We start from the raw sequence: 17,589 nt of genomic DNA, 5'->3' as shown, positions 1-17,589 counted from the left end.
ACTACTAACTCCTGTTGTGAATTAACATCTCTGCTACTACGAATAGATCTAGAGAAAAAATATATTCAGGAGAGAAGAAAATAGAAAAATTAACTAAGGACTACTTACGAAAGTGAGAAAGAGAAGCAGTATCAACAACCAACCAGAACTGGCCTTGACAGCTTGCTTTATTTTGTTTGCTCCTCATAAGGAGTCTGCGAGGCAAGGAAACTTGAGGCTTGCCCACGGTCCCTGAGCAATTAAGTTGGAGGCAGTGCTGGCCCAGGCACCTAAGGGAGCCTAAGGATAGAGAGAGAGACTGAGAAGCAGAGGAGGGTATAAATTCAAGTTTCCAATGCCCAATCTTAAAGCTTCTTCAGACAAAGAAAGAATGAAGAACAAAGAAGGGAAAGTAAACCAGATATCACTTTAAAATATTTACCAAGATATTTTTTTCTCAGTGTCATAATTTATCCTAGTAAAGGTGCTTTCATTTATATTTGTATATTGATTGCCACATTGAAAAGCTATTACCTAAATAGGCAAGATTATTTGCTTTGAGACAAGAGCATATGTATTAACACCACCAGTCTATTTTTTAAAGAATGTGTCCAAAGATAATTTTCAAGGACGTTTACAGAGATACAGGTATATTTACTTCAACTTGGCATATGCACTGGTATGGGGGCATTTTGCTGTACTAACAATTAGAATAAATAAGGTATCTGGAATCATTAGTGAGAGACTATTTTCGAGACTTACCTAGAACTTTGCTGTAGTATGAATTCCATTCTCCCCAGTAGGATTGAAATATATAGTCTTGCAGAGGATAAGATATGGTATTTTTAACCCTTTCACTGAAGGTCATCTGGTCAGTGAGCTCGGAAAGGGCTGCCGGTACGTAGGAGGCTGGTGCTGGGATTTTCCCACAGTGTCTCTCCACTGTTGAGGCTGGAGAGAACCTCAACGTGTACATAAATGGAATTCCTAATTTCAGAGCAACCAGGTCTCCACAGATTGTTACCGGGTCAGCCAGCAACACATCAAAACCACCTTTCTGAAGTCTTGCCATTAACTCGGGGTTGTTTAATACTCCATCACAGATTTGGATATTAATTCGAAAAAAAGTCTCTAGGAGTTTTCCTAGTTCTTTGTAGAAAGCCCAGAGTGTGAGAGGAGTTGGTCTGTGATGTATCCACAGCATTATCATATGTTCAATTAAGGAATCGATATTGCTCTTCTTGTAGGAAACAGGTATCACCTCAAAATTCACAGGAGAATCAGGACTGGAGTTGATGAATATGGTAGCTGATGAAGCCAGTACAGTCACATTGTGATTTCTTTGATTCAACTCTTCTAAAATGATCTTAATATTTAACCAATGGCTACCATCTGTTGGCCAAATTAGCACGTTCCCAGTTAGAACAATTTGAGTCAGCATCAAATTAAAAATCAGCAGATGGAAAAACTTCTTAGGCATGGTGATGTCCATTATGGAAACCCTCCTACTGCAGATCTTTTAAAATGAAAAGAAACTTTAGAAGTGTATTTAGGTAGATAATTTTTATTTTATTATAAAATAATATTTAATGTGACAGCTACACTCATTCATAGGTCCATTGGTCTAGAGTTTGAAAGGAAAACAATATAGTTCAAATTCCTAAATGCACTAATATAATTATTTCAGCAAAAGAAATGAAATCTGGCCCTATTTTAAAGAAAAAGTGCAGGCAGGTTATAAGCCTGATATCTGTGTTCTCTGTGATGCTATGACTTACAAAATGTGTATATCCCAAAATTTTGTTAAATGAAAAATAACAGTTCTTACTGTCAAAGCTGCTTTGTCAAAATTTGTGGTACTTTCCAGTTGGTTGCCTTTATTACAAGGCATTTTTACATACATTGTCTAATTCAGTCCTTTTCACAATCTTGTGTGGTGAAAGTGATTCACTCCATTTCACGGACAGTGAAACTAATGTTGAATTGCACACCCAGAAACATATTTGACAAGTAGAACAACTGGGACTATAATTCTAACCTTATTCCACTCACGGCCAGCTTTTTACAATGCTATGCCTCATCTTTGTAGGTTTTAGGAACTTTGGCTATGCACAATGACCAGCATTATTATCTTTCCCCATGGCTCATATTTATGAAAAAAAATTTTTAAAGTGTCACTTGGAAGAGTTTGCTCAAATACTTCAGGATGTTTTAGATTAATTGGGGTATAAAGTAAATTACTACATATTTGATGGAGAGTCCTTTCCTTCTGTGATAAAGCAGATCGATCATTGTCTCCTTGTTACAGGGAAATTTTCAGTTTCTTTCCCTATGACACCTTTATATACAAATCAAGGAAGTAGGGACCAGCACCCCGGGGAACCACATGATTTTTCACTCAGAGTTATTTAATAGCTTAAATTAGGTGGACACCAGAGTTCAAAAGAGCCAGATTCAAAAACTGTCCTTTTACAAGCTTCATGATGGTGAATTATCTATATCTTCTTAGCCTTAGTTTTCTCATGTATAAATGAGAACTAGTGCTAATTTGTTACCTTACCTTGGGGATTAGCAATAATATCTGCAAAGCTGCTTTGCAAACTGCTTAGCTCAGATCAAGAGTTTAGTAATGTTAGCAGTTAAATTACTTTGCCTCAAGTTTGATCAGTAAATCAGCAGGCTAGCTACAGAATGAGTAGCTAGACATGGATATAATGGTATCTATTAGTTGAGGTTCTTAGTGAAGGTCAGTCCAAACGAGGGCAACTGTATAATGATGATATTTTAACAGTTAAAATTATTAGAGGCTGCCATTGAAAAGAGAAAATAAGAACAAATAAAGAGATTAAAAGGATAGAAGCCAGGAACTGAGAATGGAAATTAAGTAGCAGTTTTTCTCTTCTTACTCTGTTGCTCTTGAATTGTGCAATTTCAGGCCCTTGAGTAACAAAAGAACCCGGAAGGCAGAGAAAGGGAAAGAGGGGAGAGAGAAGTGATGCTTTTAGAATGATTGTATTTGTATCCTTCCAAGAGCTAGCCTCAATTTGGTACAGAGGCAGTACCTTTAAAATTAATTAGGTTTTGAAACAAAGCAGTAAACGGACAGTAGGAATCATCTTGACGGCCATTAAAACAGGCCTAGTGAAGAAATATCTTCGTAAAGAAAACTGTTGTCATCATGACCTCCTTATTAAAAGGTGACAAAACACAACATAAAAGGGATAACCAAAGTTTATCTATAAAATACTGGGATCTGTCTAATTATTGAAGTCCTTTTAAAAATAATATAATGATTTAAAAGAAATTACCCACTAGCAATATCTATGTTAGCACTTAAAACTTGTCAATATATATTCCAGAATCAAATGCATGTAGGCAGCCCTAAATTACCCTGAATTAAAAAAAAAAAAAAAATCATTCAAGAGTTCAAGGAATCAACTTTCCACTGTTAAGTGATCTCTTCAGGAAAACAACATAATTATCTAATTTAGTAAAGAACAATAGGAGATAATAGAACTAATGAATAGCTGATGTACATGTCTTTTTGTTTTCAAATTATTCTTGGATGTTAAGGTGTTTAATCCCATTGACATCAGTGTAGATGTCCTTTAGATTTATTCTTTGGTTTCCTGAAATGTTTCATAATTGCAAATTCAAAAATTATAAAGAGATAGAAAATAAATATTTGGAGACATATGTAGGTATAAACTTAGATTTAAATTTCTATCAGTGAAAAAATAATAGCTCCTGCCAAATAAGCCCAATTTCAGGACAAAATGAAGTTCACTAATTTAAAAGGATCACATATTTGTTTGCTTTATGAATTCACTAACAGCTATTTTGAATAAGTTTTGCGTAACAGAATTCTGATATTGTTTTCATTCTGGAGACAGTACAAGTCCAGCTTATCCAACTCCATCATTTTGTATGTGAGAAAAAAAGATCAAGAGAGGTTTAAATAATCTGAAAGTCACAATACTAGTAATTCATAAGTATTCTTTCTTCTATATTCCACTTTTTAAATCGAATACTTGAGATACATTTTATAGTAGTAAAAATTAGAAAACATGACATTTCCTATTGTGAACATTTGATAATGGCATCTTAAACATAACCAAAGAGGTCAGAAAATAATTTTAAAAACGCATGCCTGTGAAACATCAATATATAGGTACCATGAGTGAAAAATAGATCAGCCATAGAAAATGTGCACGAATTTGAATATTGTTCTTATATTTTGAATTGTGAGGGAGGGACAAAACTTTCCCTCTAACTTTTCTAGGTTTTTCCAACTTGTCTAAGAATTAAACTGACATGAGACAGACGAACAGGAGAAAAACTAAATTTAATGATGTACGGGGTTCCATAAGACTATGAGGCCCAAGGACAGGTTGGGCAGTTGAGGCTTATATGCCATCTGAGAGAAGGAGAAGTGAGTAGGGTTGGGGACTTCGAAGGGGAGGAAGGCAATTCGCACAGAGGTGGAGAAACAGTATTTGGTAAACAAGTGTTTTCGGTGCCACACAGAGACAATGGGACCAGGAGTGGACGTTGGCCTCCAGGCCCTGTTGAGTTTCCATTGACAGTAGCCCATGTTCTTTGTAGGTATCTGTGGTGAGAGGGCTCTTCCTGGACCAGGGCTTTTATCTAAAATATTTTAGGCAGTTAAGGGAGGGGTAAAAAGAAAGACTTCCAGAACCTTTTGATTCTAAAAAAACAATCAGCCCCAAATAATCCTCAAGCCAAAGACACAGTTTGAGGTGGCAAGTTTTGTCCGCCTACAGAATCAAGTGATCCTTTCTGTTCTCTGTTTATTTTAAAAGAGAGGGCTCCAAATAGTAATAAAATGGATATAAAGTTCTCAGAATAAAATTTAATAAATTTTTGTATTTAACGCCTGCTAGAGAATGTTTAGTCATCTGTATAAAATTAAATTAGTATTAAAGTTTCTTAAAATACGCATTATGCTATTAGTTTAAATTGAAAAATCCTCAAAACAATATTTTTGTACAGGAGTTTTTCTTATTATAGTTTTCCTCTGAAGACACGTCCTGCCTTGAAGGTTTACTCTTCCCGTGCGCTCCGTGAATAATGCGCTGAACGGCTGGGACGGAATTGTGCTGATTCATTTCTTATTGTCTCTCAGGTCTGGACGTGGTTCCAGTGGCGCAAAAGCCTGGAAATCAATCTTCATATTGTTTTAGGAACCTGAGTAATCAAGTCGTTAGTAACCTTATAGTTTTAGCCTTACATTAATGCTTACATTTCATTTGAGTTCTTTGATTGGCATTTATTTAATTCCTTTGAAATTTTAAATTTAGGTGCGCTCTCTTCTTTTTCTCTTTGTTTTACTCTATATAAACTGAGTATCTTCCAAAGCTTTCTTTTTCGCCCCAGGACTGCCATCAAATGCTTCACCATTTCCTTAATTGTAACCTCAGGCAAGTTACTAGCCTCCTGATTACAAAGTGGGGAAGAATGACGATGTGTATTTCCTGTAGTTGTGAGGACAGTGTGAAACAATGCATGTAAATTCTTCCCAACGGCATTTGTGCTCAATGAATGTTAGCTATACATGCTATTGTGGGGAGAGAATCTGACTTTAAAAATGACCAGTTTAAACAGATTTCATCACCTAGTTCCACCTCCTCTCTTCCACCCCTCACACAATGGCTCCCCGGGGGCACCTGAGCTTTGGTGCGGATGTGCCGAAACAGGGGCAAGTCCCTCCACGAGCGTCAGTCATGCTCAGTCTCCGGACATATCACAAGCGATCTATTACTAACAATGTATTCAGTACCAAAGTTTACAAGTGATTTAAGAAATAGACAAATATAAAATTCAAGCTTATATGCATAAAGATTGAGCTTCATTCCCTTCCACTGAGAGGGAACAAAGAACCAGTGAAAGCTCTCCCTGGATATTGTGCAGGTCACCCTGCAAATTCCGTCTCGGATGTCATGCCCATGGCTGTTGTCCGGCTCACGGGTAATTGTGGAAAAGGGAATGCTACCGGTGGTGATTTGGAAAATCCTAACCAACCAAGATTAACTTAAATTAAAAAATAGAAACAGAAAGGAAGGAATGAGAGAGGGAAGCAAAGAAAAAGCTAGGAAGAGAAGAGAAAAAAAAAAAAAAAAAAAGAAAGAAAGAAAGAAAGAAAAAGAAAGATCCAAACAAAAATGTATTGCCCTTCAAAGGAAAGACTCCAATACATTTTTTATCTTCTTTCAAATGAACAGTGAAAATCAAGCACTAATGGAGAGATAGATATACACTCAAATTTGTTTCATTTCTAACACGTTATTTTACATTAATTACTTGTGCTCAGCGAGTACCTAGTTCATGTAAAGAGCTGAATATTATGGTCATTTTTTTTTTCTTTTTTGGAGGTCTGCTGTTTTTCCTACTGAATTTAACATATTTTCAAGATATGTTGTTATAGATGGCATTAGTTTTTAGAAATTAATTTATTAATTTAGAAGTTGTTCACCTAATTATTTGTATATAATAATACATTAGATATTTACATAAATCTAATATATAAAGCTTACTCACAACAAAACCCATTTGTTTTTATAATGGCCACAGGATAAAACTGTCTGGTAGCAATAGATAATATTTATGGTTTATAAATATTTTTATTGGCATTAAAATGCTACATCATTATTTTCTTAAATGTTTCCTCAATTTTGATGGTATTTTTGTTAATATAAACATAAAAATTGAATTTGCCTGGTTCAAATTTAAACAAATATTATTTGAATTCTGCAGAAGCCTTTTCTTATTTTCAGTTGAAGTGAGGCTCTTAGGACCAGAAAGCTATGCTCAGGCAAATCGCCCCAGGCAACAGTCACCTGGAGTCTTACGCCTTAAGGAAGAGCAAACTACCTAGTGATAACATGGCCCAATTAAACACCATTTGGCAAATTAAAATAGGCGAGAAATAGAACAACAGATTTCAAAAACTAAGTACATTGAAAGGAAGAAGAAAAGTACCAAAGAAAGTTTAAACTAAAAATATTCTGAATAACTAATGGATTCACATCTGAAATTTTAAAAGGAGAGAAAAACTGGTCTACATACTAGTTTTCTCTTCACAAGTTCATTGCAAGGATTAAGAGATATATTATATGTGAAGCACTTATGGTGTCCAGTGCAAAAGAGATCAACAAATATTACCTGCTATTACTTAATGATATTCGTGAGTTCAAACCAAATACCCATGACCTGAAATAAAAGAAGTAATTTCCACATCATAATATCCAATTCCTAGAAATTAGCAGAGATTAAGGACTCACTCTGTGGTTCTTATAGCATTCCTTGAAGAAAAATAATCTCCCAGAAAATTGTCCTCTATTTATTTACTCAGGTGTGACAATTTGAGACCTGAGGCGATTTTGATTTGTTGCAATGACTTTGATTAGAGCGTTCAAGCTAAAGTGAAATGTAAATTCAAATTACAAGTTGGAAATAAGTTCTTTTTACAAGTCAGGTCCATTCATCACCCTCATTTATCATTTCATTTGTGCAAAGTCTTGCACAAAAATAAATTACTCTGAGTTGTCAGTATTTCTACTTCTTACCTGATCTTTTGAATATGTGTGCTCATATCCCTGGGCATCAATAATATTGTGTTTTAGTAAAACAAACTTAAATAGTCATTCTAAGTCAGAAGATTGTAATTTGATTAGAAACGTGATATTACCAAATCAGAGTGTAAGAATGTTTTTAGAAATCTTCATTACATTCCCATGAACAAATTGTTAGGAAAGATTATTCTCATGTGTTAAGACTAGGAAAATAGTGTGGTTTTATTACCAGCATTAACTTACAAGTAAAATAGAATGAAATGTGATTCTGAGACTGCCAGCATGGGGAAGGTTTACCTAAGGGTAATTTCACCAATTTAATAAAGAGCATTGTAATCCTGACAATTATTATTCCAAGGTTGAGAACAAGTAGTTGATAAAAATATAAGTGATGAGATAAAAATGTGGACATATATTGTGACCAAGGACGTCTCCATACACATTCCTCTAGTTTATTAACTTGGATGCTGCGTGTATTCAGATGTCACTTAGTTAACAACGTGCATGAGGAGACTAAAGAGTTTTTGAAGATCTTGACAGCTTCATTGCTTCATAAAGTTGCCATTTCTTTATCTTCTTTATTTTTAAGGTCCAGCTTTAGTCCTCCAATGTTGACTGTTCACTTTTATCTTCATAGGGTAGTTTATAATCATCATAGTAGCTATGCATATTCTCTCTTAATGTCAGAACAGCTGGGCCTTTGTTTACATTCCAGGCGATAAATATCTATTTTTGAATTAGGGGGAAACTATTGAACATATCCAGAGGAGATGATGCACCAACTGTAACTTACATCCCTCTTAACACTCCTCTTTAATAAATCCACTCATACGTGTCAATTGATTTGTAACAAAGGAGCCAAGTAGAAAGTAGAAAAAAGACAGTCTCTTCAATAAATGGTGTTGGGAAAACTGGACACCCACATGGGAAAGAAGGAAACTGAACCACTATCTTATACTTTATAGAAAAATTAACTCAGATTGGATTAAAGACTTTTATTCTCACTGAAGTGAAACTACAAAACTCCTAGAAGAAAATACAGGCAGTAAGTTCCTTGACACAGATCTTGGCAGTGATTTTTTGGATTTGACACCCAAAAGCAAAGGCAACAAAAGCAAAAATAAACAAGTGGGACTACATCAAATTAAAAAGCCTCTGCACAACAAAGGAAACCATCAACAAAATAAAAAGACAGCCTACCAAAAGGGAAAAAAGTATTTACAAATCATATATCTGATAAGGGGCTAATATCCAAAATATATATAAAAATTTATCCAACCTAGTAGAAAAAAAAAAAAAAAGGCTAAAAATGGGCAGAGGATCTGAATTGACATTTTTCCAAAGAAAACATACAAATGGCCAACAGATACATGAAAAGATGCTCAACAACACTAACCATCAAGGAAATGCAAATCAAAAACACAATATCAACTCACACAAGTTAGGATGGCTGTTATAAAAAAAACTAAAAGATAAATGTTGGTGAGGCTATGGAGAAAAGGGAATCCTCACACACTGTTGTTGGGAATATAAATTGGTACAGCCTCTAAGGAAAACAATATGGAGGCTACTGAAAAAATAAAAAATAGAACTACCATATGATCCAGAAATTCCAATTCTGAATATTTATCCAAAGAAAATGAAAACCAACTTGGAAAGATATCTATACCCCCATGTTCATTGCAGCATTATTTACAATAGTCACATACGGTAGTACATTTTCTTTATTTATCCAACGATGGACGCTTAGATTGTTTCCATGGCTTGTGCGTGCGCACGCAAACACACACACACACACAAACACACACACACACACACACACACACACACAATGAAATATTATTTAATGATAACAAAGGAGGAAATCCTATCATTTGGAACAACATGGTTGGAGCTTGAGGACATGCCAAGTAAAATAAGTCAGACAGAAAGACAAATACTATACGATCTCACTTATAAGTGGAACCTTAAAACAAAACAAAACAAAACCTTAACTCGTATATACAAAGAACAGACTGGTGGTTGCCAGAGGTGAGGGGTAGAGAATCCGTGAAATGTGTGAAGGTGGTCAAAATGTGCAAACTTGCAGTTATTAAATAAATAAGTCCTGGGGATCTAATGTACAGCATGGTGACTGTAGTTACTGATAAACTGTATTGCATTTTTGAAGGTTGCTAAAAGGGCAGAGCTTTAAATTCTTATTAAAGAAAAGTAAATTGGAACTATGTGTGGTGACAGATGCTACCCAGACTTATTGTGGTCATCATGTAGCAGTATATACAAATACCAAGTCATTGTATTGTACACCCAAAACTAATCAATGTTATTTGTCAGTTATATCACAAAAAAAAACCATTTTAATCTCTTCCTCATCCCCCCTTTAACACTCCTCACCAGTTATCAGCTTTTATTAATTTTATCTGATAAACTCTAATTGAATGGTTATTAGCTCCTAGACACTGTCTTAAAATCCTTTTATATGTTAACTAATTTAGTTCTTTCAGTAGTCCTATTAGAGATGGGATAAATAAATGCAGGTGCAAAGAAACTTAATTACACCTCCATGGTCACACACTCATAACTGGGAACCAGTTATCAACAGCCCGCTCTCCTAGTTGTTACTTTGTGGTCTCATCTCATTATTTTTCTCTGTTTATAAGCTACTTCACTAGTATGTGCTCCTATCACATCTTTCCAGGCATGATACAGTAGCCTACAGTCTAACAACCCTCCACTCTAGGTCCACATCTGTCCAGGTATTTTAAATAAAAGGTGATCCAGTCATAATACATCCCTTTCAACATTCCCCAGTTCCTTATTAGATAAAAACCAAGATGCTTAGCATGACATGCAAGAGACTTTGTGAATACTTATTGAATAAATTCATTCTTGCAATTTTGACATCTCTAGCATTCTTTCCCGTGCCTCCCGACTTTATACTTTGACCTTCCTAAATACTGAGACTGCTATTTTAAGACTCCACAACATGGAACATACTGTTTTCCTCCCCACACTTAGTTTGTAGGAAAATTCATATTCACTGTTTAAAAATTTCCTTGTGTATCACCTTAACTCTTTTAAGTTTTTCGGAATACCACTCTCTCATCTCACGTGCCTGTTTCCTTTATACTACCTCTGTTCTTTATACATATTTCCATTACCCACATTAGTCATACTGTAAATATTCCTTTTCATGTCTGACTTCTCTGCTTGACTGCAAATTTCTTGAAGCCAGGAGCTTTATCTTAGTCTTTGTTGTAACTTCCCTGTTGAAGGGAGTGCCTAGTAAATAGTAAATAGTAGGACATCTATGTGCAATAATCATATCCATAAACATATATGGCTTTAAACACACACAGATGTCTATAATAATAGGCTTGCAGAAAGCTGAATCTCTTCCAGCTTTCCCCACAGCCCACGCACTGAAGTTTCCAGGCAATTTCTATTTTCAATGTAATATCTAAATGGGAATTTAGTCCTATTTTTAAGTTTAGGTATTTGTCACCATATGTTTGTTATCCATAAAAGAATTTAGGTGGTATCTTCAAGTCCATAAAATTAGAAAACAACACACTGTATTTCCAAAGGATAGTGTCTTTTATCATCTTTCCTGCTATCAAATGATATTAATCAATATGTAGGATTGAAGAATAATAGCCATAGGGAAGTAAAGAAGTGTTTGTTCAAATTCAAATAATAAAAAAATGTAACATACCCAAAGCTTTACTGTAGTAGGAATCCCATGATTTCCAAAGAGTATTAAACATGTAGTCCTGTAGATGGTAGGAAATGAAATTTCTTATTCTGTCACTGAAAGACATCTGGTCAGTGAGTTCTGATAAAATAGCAGGAACATAGGAAGGTGGGTATGGTACCTTCCCACAGTGTTTTTCCACTGTTGAGGCTGGAGAAAACCTCAAAGAGTATATGAATGGAATTCCCAGTTTTAAAGCTATTATATCACCACAAGGAAATACTGGATCTGATACCAAGACCTCAAATTTGCTCTTCTTCATCTTTTCCATTAGCTTTTGGTTTTTGAGAACACCGTCACAGATTTCTCTAGACACCATGTGGAAGTCTTTGATGACTGTGGCCATCTTCTGATAGAATCTCCAGATGGTTAACGGAGATGGTCTATTTTCCATCCATGTCAAAACAAAGTCCTTGATCACTCCTTCTATTCTTTCTTTGCCAAAGGGCACATTATATATTTCAAATATCAGAGATGGGTGAGAGGTTGGTGTGATGAAAAGTGCACCAGAAGCAACTAGGACAGTCACATTATGCTCTTTCCTAATCAGCTCATCTATAATTATCTTAACATTTAGCCAATGACTACCTTCCATTGGCCAAATCAGGACATTCCCACCAAGAGTGGTTCCTAGAAGACTTATCTGAAGAGACAACAGTAGAATGTTCTTGTTCAACATGATGTGGCTTGATGTAGAAGATTAGATTAGATGACAAAAATGAATTTCTCTGCTTTTTAAGCAAAAAAGAAAAACAAATTAGTTCTCAGTTTTGATTAAAATGACTGATACTCTTAAAAGCCTTCTCTCTACCAAATGATATTAGTCACGGTAGCTCCATGATGATAATTTTGTGATAATTACAGATTTAGGGGTAAAGTGTCTGACCTCTCAACCTTTGCTTTAGTTTTGGTTGTTATTCTTGCTCTCTGATCTTTTTCTTGAACTTGATCCTTCAACCCTTTCATTGCATCTTATAATTGTTAAGTTATTACTATTTAACTGCTTAAAGCCACTGTTTAGCTCAAATCTACACTCAGGCCTGGGTACCAAAACCTCAGATAGGGCCAGAAATTACACAGAAATATAGAGATGCTAATGCTATAGGTTTTCCAATATTTAATATATTTTACAAAGGTCATTAACAACAATTAATTTTTATAGTTCCTAGTTATTAATAGATTCGATTATTGCAAAGAGAACACTTACAAAAATACAAAGTACAAACAAATATAAGTGTAATGTTTGTTGCTACTTTAATAATATGTTTAAGAAATATTTTATGTTAATGAATCACTGAGAAAAAAATAACAAGTAAATAAACAAACTGTGTACAATTAATATATCCAAGAGATGATGGGTAATGTTACTAGTGAATAAGAGCTATCTGAAAGGAATTGCTTCTATCAAAAGTGCTGCTCAAAAGCTAGCCAGGCTATGTGAATAACAACTGCTCTACATCTGGACTCAGCTTTTTAAAATTGCAAGTATTTAAGTCCTCACTCTTTGTCAAACATCTTGCAAAGTGTTTTATATATGTTAATATCATTTATTTCTCACTTAAAAAAGAAAGATCCAACGAGGTAAGTCCTATAATTATTCCCACATCAAAGAAGGAACAATTGCTCAGAGGAATTGAGTAACTTGCCAAGTTCTTACAGCAAAATAAAGAAGGAACTGGTGTTAGCAGCCTTAAGGCTCTTTGCCTCCCAGTGTCTGTTGTATTAACCACTAGGATAGTTATCCCATCAGAGTGTATCATGTCCTCGTGTCAGCACCAAGTCACCTACCTATATGAACCACAGACTGCCCCAAACATGCTGACACAGTATAAACTGCACAATATAAATTTGTGTGACCGGCACCGAAAAATGTAGGAGCAAGTCATCCCAGTAAAATAATCTCTATGAAAACTGCATATGTATGCATGTGTCTGTGAATAAGCAGAGATGATTCTTTTTGCTTTAATAAGTCTATTGAAATTAGAAATCCTATTTGTTTTTATTGATGTCCCTTTTGAGATCTTAATCACTAAAGATAATCTGTGTGAGGCATTAACTACTTCTTTAAAACAGTTACTTTCACAAAATACCACTCGAAGCTTAGCAGAGTAATCATACCGTTCATGGGGTAGATTTCAATTCAAGGCTCTGAGCAATAGGATTCTATGGTATGCACAAACTTTCTGCCTGGTTCTGTCAACCTGGTCCAAAATTACCTGCCAGGAGACTTATTAAAATAGTTGATCCACTAGGATAAACAATTTGTCACAGGGTACTGCTATTTCACTTGCTTTATTTACTAGCAGGGAGTCAGATCCAGTTTTAGACAAGTAAAATGTAGTCATTTATTCAGATTATATGTGTTTATTGGGTACCTACTAGACACTGAATTCCCTACAAGGCAAAAGATGAATCAAAGAGATACTTCTCCTATCTATTTTACAGTCTATCAGGGGATAAGAAAATTTCATACATAACCAGCACAAAAATCAGCATAGTATATTAAATTCAGCTGGACATTATGAAAAGAATTTAGTTGTTAGAATTAATTAGGCCAAAAAATCTTGGCCTAACATTATGCTTCTTAAGATTTATGAGACTCAGTTTTTCATCTGGAAAATGAAAATTAAAAACAATTTAGGATTTTTTTGTGACTATAAAATAATATAACAAAATAAATAATAAAATATTTATTAATACATAATGAATAACTACATAATAAATACTATACAGTACATAATTATATGTACAATATATAAGATAAATGAATATTTAAATGTGGGTTCTGACCAGCAGAAGTCCCAATGAGATGGAATGAATTACTTGAGACTCTGTGGAAAGTCAAGAGGTCAAGAGGGAGTCCAGGACTGACTCCAGGAGCTTCTCAAGTGCTCCCACATTTATTGTGTACAATCAAAGGAAAACTCACTAACAGCTGTGTGATGGAATGCAGGAATTTAGGGAAAGACAGGATGGGATAGAGATTGTAGAATCCACAATGAGTACAAAGGCTTAGTTTATCTTTAAGGAAGTCACAGGGAGATGGTAACAAGATACGTTCTTTCTATATGTTAATTACGAAGCAGACCACCAGACCAGCCAGTTCCTTGTCTTGCGGATAATAGACCATCTAAACAGCAGGCACGCCCAGCGTGGGTCTGGGTCGTTGCTTTGCAAAGAGCTGAGTGCTAGCTAAAACCTCAACTATGCAAGAAAGGCATTGTCTCTGCTTTTTACGGCAAGCAGACCGGAGTGTGGACGCATAGGCGCCTGCTAGCAAAGCAGTTACTAAGTACATTTGTTCTTCTTAAAGCTGACAGGCCACTGGGGTCTGTTACAATTTATTAACCCAATCATGGGCTCCTACATTAATTAAATAAAATAATATTGATTAAGCAACAAGCATAGTGCCTGGAGTAAAGGACATGCTTAAAATCTATCATCTTTCTCTCCTTCCTTCTCCTTATCTTAATTAGAGAAAGTGCTAAGTGACTTCAGATGAAATGACACAGGCAAAATAAACGTTCAGAGCTTTATGAAGCAGAGGTTGTTTTCAGTTTTTTGGGGTTGGGGCAGGGGTAAGAATAGGAAAGTCTTCATCAGAGATAGTGTATGACACTCATTTTGGAGTTTGAGGTATCTGGATGCTAGTGACAAGTAACATGAACGGAGAAAACCAATGTCATGTCATAAACTTTTTGATTTAAAAAAAAATCTTAGTAATGTGACAACTATTAAGAAATTTGTTAAACTATTGAGGTTAATTTTTAGATTTGTTTGTGTTTAAAAATTTAATAGAAAACTGAAAGAAAAAATTATATTGACCAAAGAGATTTAAAGAGGTTGTCAAAAAAGTTTTTTCCAATTGTCAAAAAAGTTTTTTCCAAAAATGAGGGTCTGAAACTGTGACTTTAATTATTCTGACCTTAAGATGACTGAAAAGCTAAAAGTTACTTTGCAGAAAGTTTTTGAGAGACTACAGCTAAAAATATGATTTTTATATGTATATATAGATATATATATGCAAAACCAGTTGCATTCAATGAAAAAGCTAACATATTCGAAAAGAAGCTAGTATATATAAATATTTTTATCATAGATAATGATAATAAAAAAGTACTTTACCTAATTGCACAAAAAGGAGCAAACATAGTATTTACATTACCAAAATTGGTTATTGTTTTTACAACAGGATTTTCTTCAGAGAAACTTTAAATTTTCTTTTTTAATAAATAAATTTGACTTTACATAAAACTTATTTGGATATGTAGTATATGTGTGTGTGTATTTATTTATTTATTTAAAATAAATTGATATAAAAAATCTAGTGCAGAGTATTAAGAAAATAAAATACCCACCAAAGGATGGCATCTCCATTTTTATATGTGCTCTATGTTAAAGACCATAGTGGTCACTTGTGAAAATTAATTTTGCCTTCACCATACATCAGTATAAATCTTATTTGTTACTATATATGTCAGAACTGAGCCTTTCAAGAGGCCAATGGGCTCACATTTAGATAAAACTTTCAATTTACTTTTCTATAAAATAATTCCTTCAATATTTATAAAATTATTGTGAAGTGTAACACTGGGGCGGGGAGTGGTGGTAGAAAACCAAGGTATTTAAAAATAAAAATCAAGGTATTAAGAAAAAAAAAAAAGGCTGAAAACTATTTCAAAGGATAGTGAAACAACCCAAAGTTAATCCACAACCTTCACAACCTTGTAATGATTGATACTTCTTTTAGAAGAAAATATAAAGTAATCCAAATGTATAGTACACATTGCTTATGTATTTCTTATCAGGAGATTGTAAAATTTCTTACCTGCAGTTTCCAGCCAGAGCTTTAATAGTGCTTATTTGCCATTAGGAAGAAGTTGAACTTAGGCAGATACTAGTTGAGTAAGTATTTATGATGAGAAATATGATCTTAATTAGAGAAAAGTTTATACAGATCATTTTACTCTTTTCATTCCCCACCCATTACGTCAAAAGCAGATTAACACTTTGTTAAAAGTGTACCCTTCTGTTAATTCCCTGGAAACTATTTGATGTGAGTATTGCCTTTGCTGTCATGGTCTCTGCTGCTCCCCCTACCCCCATACCAACCAAGTATGTCTGGATGTATCTGAAATAATTACTGGTAATGATTAATAATCTTGGGTTAGTATTAAGAAGTAAGTAAGTTAGTATCTCTCAAACTTAGGCAACATAAAATCATTACTATCTTTATTAATTATAAAAAGAAAATTTTAAAAATTTGAAGTGTCTTTTTTTTTTTTTTTTTTTTTTGCCGAGTCCTATAATGGTGATAGTAGTTTCTGTTAATTCAAATGTAAGAACTACGGCAGAACTGAATTGCTTTGTATAATGAAGAAACATCTTTGGAAAATTGTGGTGGTTTTATTGCATTTATATGTTTAATAAAGATATTAATTCAGATCATTAAAGAAGTATTTTAAAGCTGCACATTTTCATTATCTAACATTCTTGGGAATGAAAATTACAATAACATTTCTTTGTGCAATCATTTTGAAGGGGAAAATAATAACTTTTGTCTTTTTTTCATAGTGTCCCAAAAGTCATATTTGGTAATTAAGTACTGGAACAGAACATGACAATTTATTGTTGTAATTGATACACAGATGTGGTGATAAATTCCATACTGATTATAAAAAGGGATTAGTCCCACAGAGATTCATTTGGCGTGATGACAATGGAGAGGAAACAAGAACATTGGAGGCACCAAGCAGCTCTTCAAGTTTAATTCTCTTAGACTGCCTCCTTGTGACTATCGATAGTCTTTCTCAATTCACGAGCTCAGGTTCAAGCTAGATAAAAGAGAAACAGTTCATGTTTTATAGAAACTTTCTCCATTTTTGAATTGCTAATATAATTTACCTATCAGCTAGAGTAAGTCTAAGCAAATATTTCAAGGCAAGCCTACAAGTAAAAATGTCTTCTGAATTCTTGTACATCTAGTAATATATTTTTCACCTTCACACCTGGATGGCAGCATCAGTGATAACTGGCTTCTTTGATCCCCACAATTTTCACAAACTATCTATTAGATCATATTCTACTGTCTTTTTCTAATTCTTGTGACAAAAGACAACAATGGAACCAACAACTTTTTTTCTGTCCAAAGCCAATGTGTGTGCAGTGGTTAGTGTGTGTGTGTATGTATTTATGTTTGATTTACATTATTCTTATGAATTATTTTGTCATAATTTGTGTAGGTAATGTTGATGGAAATGATCA

General features: G+C 34.3%; 1 protein-coding gene across 2 annotated transcripts in view; it reads right to left on the bottom strand.

The window, feature by feature from the left end:
- Positions 1 to 16,193, bottom strand: part of LOC102519496 (UDP-glucuronosyltransferase 2A1) — a 48,628-nt gene extending 32,435 nt beyond the window's left edge. Inside the window, exons 1-3 of one of the 2 annotated variants that reach the window (XM_032458909.1) lie at positions 16,154 to 16,193; positions 11,287 to 12,056; positions 742 to 1,371 (exon numbers count right to left, since the gene is read on the bottom strand). In XM_032458909.1, the coding sequence (XP_032314800.1) occupies positions 742 to 1,371; positions 11,287 to 12,004 (1,348 nt within the window). In that variant the 5' untranslated portion in view covers positions 12,005 to 12,056; positions 16,154 to 16,193. The remainder of the gene's footprint in view (positions 1 to 741; positions 1,372 to 11,286; positions 12,057 to 16,153) is intronic. The other variant, XM_032458899.1, reaches the window with a different exon arrangement.
- Positions 16,194 to 17,589: the final 1,396 nt, after the last annotated feature.

The sequence above is a fragment of the Camelus ferus genome, chromosome 2 (assembly GCF_009834535.1).
Source record: "Camelus ferus isolate YT-003-E chromosome 2, BCGSAC_Cfer_1.0, whole genome shotgun sequence".
NCBI lineage: Eukaryota > Metazoa > Chordata > Mammalia > Artiodactyla > Camelidae > Camelus > Camelus ferus.
The sequence above is the reverse complement of the archived record's forward strand: the minus strand, read 5'-3'. Positions and strand labels throughout refer to the sequence as shown.